This window comes from Notothenia coriiceps, unplaced genomic scaffold, assembly GCF_000735185.1.
Source record: "Notothenia coriiceps isolate Sejong01 unplaced genomic scaffold, NC01 NC01_scaffold00034873, whole genome shotgun sequence".
NCBI lineage: Eukaryota > Metazoa > Chordata > Actinopteri > Perciformes > Nototheniidae > Notothenia > Notothenia coriiceps.
Genome location: NW_011367574.1, coordinates 200 through 6,263, shown reverse-complemented (window position 1 = coordinate 6,263; position 6,064 = coordinate 200). Strand labels below are relative to the sequence as shown.

Sequence of the window (6,064 nt, the reverse complement as noted above, 5' to 3'; positions counted from 1 at the left end):
ATTTTTTTTAATTAGCATAATGTCAAAAACAGTGAAATATTAACTTACATTTTTAGATTTTCCACACCAAACTTAGTGCACAGCATCAGTGAAGGGTCAGACACATTACCGCAGAAAATGAGCACGAGATGTGGAAAATTGTGGCCGACATCAATCAAAACGTATTAGCAAAAAGGTGTGGCTTAGACATAAATGCTCACAATTCATCCAAAATGTATCCAAATATCACAGATTTCGGTGGATAGGTTCAGTTTGTCTTGGGGAATAGGCACAAAAAAGCATGTTCATTTCGGACAATAGGGGGCGCCAAAAACACAACAAATTTATATCTCAAGAACCGATGGACGAAATAAATATATTTTGTCATAGACATACTGGCAGGTGAGTATAAACTGAGATTTAAATGAAAAATGTGGGTGTGTCCTCTTCAGTTTTTTCTCGAAATCGAAGGGTTAAAAACACTTACCGAGCCATAAGTAGGGGAAACAATGAGTTACGGCCTTTAAACTTGGAACACATGTCACAGCCCACAACGTTTTCCAGACTGTACAAAAAAATCGTACGTTTTAGCAAATACGGCTCAGTAGCGCCCCCTATTGTGCGGTAGTCAATTATAGTTTCTCCGAACTACCCAAAACTTGGCACAGACATTCCTCATGGAATTGCGGACATATTTCAAAATGGCTTCCAATATCCCTGCCCCCCATAAAGTTGGCAATTTTTGAAAAATGTGCGTTTCATGGGCGTTTTTCAATTCAAAACCTTTATTTATTCAGGTGAAAACCCATTGAGATCATTGACCTCTTTCAATGGTGACCTGCTGCAAAGACCTTTTTGCAAACTTCTCCTAGGGAAATTATCGTAAAAATTCCAAACCAGGACAACATCAGCCCATATCCAATGGGATGCTAAATTGCAAATGAATAGTTCACTGCTCAAACGGGGAGCTCGTAAGCTGACGGAGAATGTACAATTTTTGACTATTTTAATGTCACAAATTCGCTACAATGACCTTCGGACGCGAAACTTGGGACACACGTCACAGCCCACGACCTTTTCCAGACTGTACAAAAAAATCGTACGTTTTTGTACACCAGCTCAGTAGCGCCCCCTATTGTGCGATAGTCGCATATAGTTTCTCCAAACTACCCGAATCTTGCCACAGACATTACTGATGGAATTGCGGACATATTTCAAAATGGCTTCCATTAGCCCCGCCCCCCAGAAAGTTGGCCATTTTGAAAAATCGGCGTTATTCATGCATTTTAGGCGCATTTTCCCAAACACCTCCTCGGGAAAAGATCGGAAAAATTCCAGTCCAGGACAAGTTCAGCCCATATCCAATATCATGTTAAATAGACTCCATAACACACACATACAGCTCTTAAAGCATATAATACATATCAGGCTACAGCCCATGTTATGATGTGAAGCACTATTTGGTTTCATGAAAAATATCAACTGCTTATTTGTAGATATCTACTAAAGCATACAAATAAAGTGTGTAATGCAGGCCTGTTACTTATATTATTGAGAGATATATATATTATACACACTGTTCTGCTTTCTGCACTGGCCTCAGCAGCTGTTCTCACAGCTGTTCTCACTGTAAATGTTGGCTCAGAATTAAAGCAGTAGTATTAAAACATATACATTTCCCGGTCGCTGCCGGAAGACCTGGGAGTCCGGGACGCGAACGTTTGAGAAATTACGAACGGCTCATTTCGGAGGACTCGCCCGGCGACCCTCCCCGACAGGCCCACAACTGCGTGCACGTCTGTGACTGCAGTTTTAATTAAATATGTGTTCGCTATGTAGAATGTTACTGATACCTGAGAAGAGTGCAGGGTCTACACTAACACTAAAGGCACAGATGAAGATCTTTCCATCCAGCAGAGTGACCAGGATCCACACCATGGGGGCCAGCAAGGCCCTCTGTATCATGGCTGAGAACAGGTACCTGCAGGAAGACATTAGTTTAATTTAATCCCAAATGCTTATTGTGCCTCCTGGTTTCCCTCCCTCTCGTCTTGGCCTGAACAAGGACTGATTTATCCCTTTCGTGGACACAGAACTTTGTAAACAAAGTGACAAATTCTATTATTACATGACTTTCAAATATTGAAACAGCTTAATTGTTGAGATTGACAGAGAAATCTTTGAACTATATGTTGACGTTTCTTGTTGACTCCAGCAAAGAAACATGATTAACAGAGACTAATTCATTTTAGAGGTCTAAGAGTAAACCTTATTGCATACTCATTAACTTTTGCAGTATATATTTTAAAAGATCTAAAAGTTTCATAGATCTTCAAGAATATTTACCAAATCAATGACTTACTTAATAGTTGAAGAGGTCATTTATATATATTTAAGTGATCTCTCAATCACTGCAACTCTAGCTCTGTATTATATGTATATGACAAGATTGATTAATGAAAATCAATAAGAAATGTCAACATGTACCAATGGTATTGTTCAGTTTACTACTATGCCCTCAAAAGAGTAAGAGTAATAAGTACATCCAAACAACATGACCTTGAAAGGATACTAGTTACAGGGATTTGATTAGGAAAACAATCCACTAAGTGTTTTAGTAAAACCTTGACTCACTTTACCACAGCAGGATTTTTAGATCTGTTCCCAGTGGGTCTCATCCACTCCTCCATCATGACTCCTGTATGTCTGTTGACTAGGACTCCCAGGAAAAAGAGTATGATGGGGGGCACAATCATCACACCTAGAGAGTACAGCTTGTTGTACTGAGGAAGGCATGGGCAGTTAAAGTCAAAGCTGGTGTACAGCTTGACACTGACCAGGGCCAGGATAATACAGATACCATTGGAAATTGACTCAGAATTGGACTGAAAGTACTGCAGGACTAACTTCAGACGATCCATAGATAGGATAGTATGGGTAAATGACAAAAACTACTGCCGGTCTTTTAATTCCAGCTGTGGTGACAGAATTTAATTCCGGTATTAATTTATCCTAAATGTTTTAGCTTCTGTAAAAAGTATGCTTTTTAAAAAAGAAAACTTGTAAATAAAATGAGATTTTTTTAATTGACATTTCACCTTACCACAATATAAACCAAACCTTTGTGAAGAGAAGTCTTAAATCCACATTTAGCAGTCTGAGTTAAAAAGCTGAGCTACTGCTGCAGTTAGTCCCGAGTGATCAAGGAGTGTATGAACGCATGAACACCGAGCAGGGCACAGAGTGCGGCCACACCCTGCCCCACTGTCACAGGCTCTCACAGAGACAAGGACTTCCTGTTTCGGCTCTATTGTATCATGACCGGGCCTGAAACGAAAATTCAAAGCATATGGGACCGTACAAAGGATCAACCACTAAAAGAAGAGTGGAAGCTGCAAAAGGGGGGACCAACTTCCTATTGATGCCTACATTGGAACGGGATAAAAGCTCCTGCAGGTGTAACACTATGGGTTGGATGAAATTTGTGAACACTTTTAAAAATATATATTCATGGATGTTTATTTAAAATAAATATTAATGTGTGGATCAAAAATATATTTGTGCAATATATGGATTTTTTTCTTCATTTATATAAAACATTTAATGTTTATGCGCATTTTGAAAAATATTTTTTTGTTGACGATATCTTTATATAAATCCCAAATTACATTTTGTAAATCCTTCTGCAAGCATTTATTTGATTCAAGAATGATCTGACCACATAGCTAAAGCGCAATTGCCAATATGTAAAGGTAACTTATTAAATGTTTTGGAACATGGCATGATCTTGAAATGGTCAAGCAAAATTCTACCCAGAAAGTGGCAACTTGATACAATGTTATTCAGCAAATGCTTTGAAAAAAATACACAATATAAAGTAAGCAAATCATTTTATTTTAATTGTTGTACTCTTAAGCTACAGGAAAGTGCTTTGATTAAAACATTGTTAAAGATCTGTTATGAATGGCCAAAAGAAAATCAAGGACTAAAACAGCTTTGTCTTGTGAAAAAGATGCACAGACCTTGTGAACAGTTGTACTGCTTTTAATGAAACTTTGTTTCTTCTGATAGTCTTGATGAACTGCCAGCAAGAAAAGCCAACTGTACCATGTTTTCACATGCAAATACTCAACTGTCATTGACAGCCAACAAAATCCCAAATGATAGTTATTAAAAGGGTAGTGGTTTACAAAAAAAGACCATGACTGAGGACTATCAAGGCAGGTCAAAAAGGAAAACAATACTGTCTGCAGACAGTAGTTTTAGGAAGGGACGGCGGTTAAGAGCCATCTAGGTGCAACTTTAGTTTTTCTTTAATAGCTTGCAGGTGTTTTCAGATCAAAGGGATCTCTGAAGAGTCTTCAGCATCCATCACTCTGAACACCCCCCCCTTCTCTTTCTTCATGCTCCCCTTCCCTTTGTCTGAAAGTACAGAGAAAAAAAAACTTTACTTCAGCTCACTAGAAAAAACAATGGCTAAATACGAAGACAGTAAATTAAAAAAAAAGGGACAATGCAAACATGACACATTTAGAAAGGTTCACATCACCCTAATGACCAACATTAAAGTCTTTACACATGGCGCCTTAGAAAACCCTCCGTTACACATCAGGTCCTCTTTTGAAACTGATCAGCACAAACATAAGGTGGCAGTAGTAATGTTTACACTACGTAGTGCGGCACAGCTCTCGACACCAGCTATTAATATTTAGGTTATTAAAGTTAGATAGATATGTCACTATATGTACAGATGTCCATTTTCACTTGTCACTTTAACTCATTTCGTACTTCATAATTTATATCACCAAATATGTATATATGCTGACAGTTATTTTACTCATCTCCTATTTCATAGTCTTTTATTATTATTATCATCATCATTTTAATTGTTCTTGATTTTTTTAATCTGTGTGAATCTGTGCTCTCCTGTTTTTCACGCTTACCCTGTTGCTGCATGTACAACTGAATTTCCCCACGGGGATTAATAAAGGTCCATCTTATCTTATGGTTTTCCATTTAAAAACAGATCACTGACCGGGGAGACTGACCCTGTACAAACCCGAAGTTTTGAAAAGCACATTTCTGTCATTACAATTTTCTTAATAGAATTTCTTTACTTTGCAAGCGCAGAATGTTGATCAGTGGTTTTCTGTTCAATTTGGTTCTTAGAAATGGGTAAATATAATTTTCTTCTGATATGATGAAAACACTGACATCTTAAAATGACTAAATGAAAAAACTCTTTGTTGGGACGACAATATTTTCTGCACCACAACTACGGACATTTTGATTTTAATGTGTCACATTTTCTGCTTAACTCGGCACCAAAGGGCCTAAGCAGCATAAAGGCCTTTAAAACATTTCTACTTTATTAAATGGATACATTAGACATTCTGTATTCGCTGATTATTGACAACTTTCAGTGTCGTTGTGATAGTAAGATAATAGATTCTTAGCATTCAATCATATTGATCACCTTAGTGTATTTGGCCCAACAGCATGTTTGAGATATTCAACTTATAATTGAACATTGTGCCTACTGAAGTGCTTTTGCATGATCATATTTTAATAATCACTCTCATATTATCCTCTGAAATAACGACAAGAGTTTGACCTGTGTAGTGGTGTTTCTCCTCACCCAGCATGTCGCTGCGATCCAGTAAAAGCTCCAGGTCCTTGTTGCTGATCACCTCCCCCCTTGATGTTTTCACCTCCCTGAGCGAGACAAACGAACAGACAAACGTTACTCTACACCAGGGGTCGGCAACCTTTTTGATATGAAGTCCCATTCAAAAAATAAATAATGTTTTATCAGCGTGCCGACGATCGTGTATTCTCAATGGGGGGGTGAGGAGCTCAACGCTCTTGAACTGTCAACAGGAGGGCAGAGGGAGCCTCGCTGCGGGGAAGCAGTGTGTGGACCCGTCAGCGCAAATTACATGATGCCGACTTTAACAAACAAGAAGAGATTGAAGGGCCATCTACTAATGACCATGTACTAGGTAGGGGTGGGCGATATTGAAAAAGATAATATCACGATATTTTTCAAGCAGTATCACGATAGACGATATTTATTCATGTCAGT

The 6,064-nt window shown here is 38.3% G+C and overlaps 1 protein-coding gene and 1 long non-coding RNA gene across 2 annotated transcripts; both read right to left on the bottom strand.

The window, feature by feature from the left end:
- Positions 1-1,832: 1,832 nt before the first annotated feature.
- Positions 1,833-2,900, bottom strand: LOC104962473 (calcium homeostasis modulator protein 3-like; the record flags this gene model as incomplete). Its single annotated transcript, XM_010790908.1, has 2 exons — positions 2,614-2,900; positions 1,833-1,960 (listed from the first exon to the last, which is right to left on the bottom strand). Coding segments are annotated over exons 1-2 (415 nt in total), but the record flags the coding sequence as incomplete, so codon positions are not given.
- A 952-nt stretch (positions 2,901-3,852) lies between these two features.
- Positions 3,853-5,758, bottom strand: LOC104962472 (uncharacterized). Its single transcript, XR_800205.1, has 2 exons — positions 5,618-5,758; positions 3,853-4,401 (listed from the first exon to the last, which is right to left on the bottom strand). It is a non-coding gene; the product is annotated as an uncharacterized lncRNA (long non-coding RNA).
- Between the last annotated feature and the right edge of the window lie 306 nt (positions 5,759-6,064).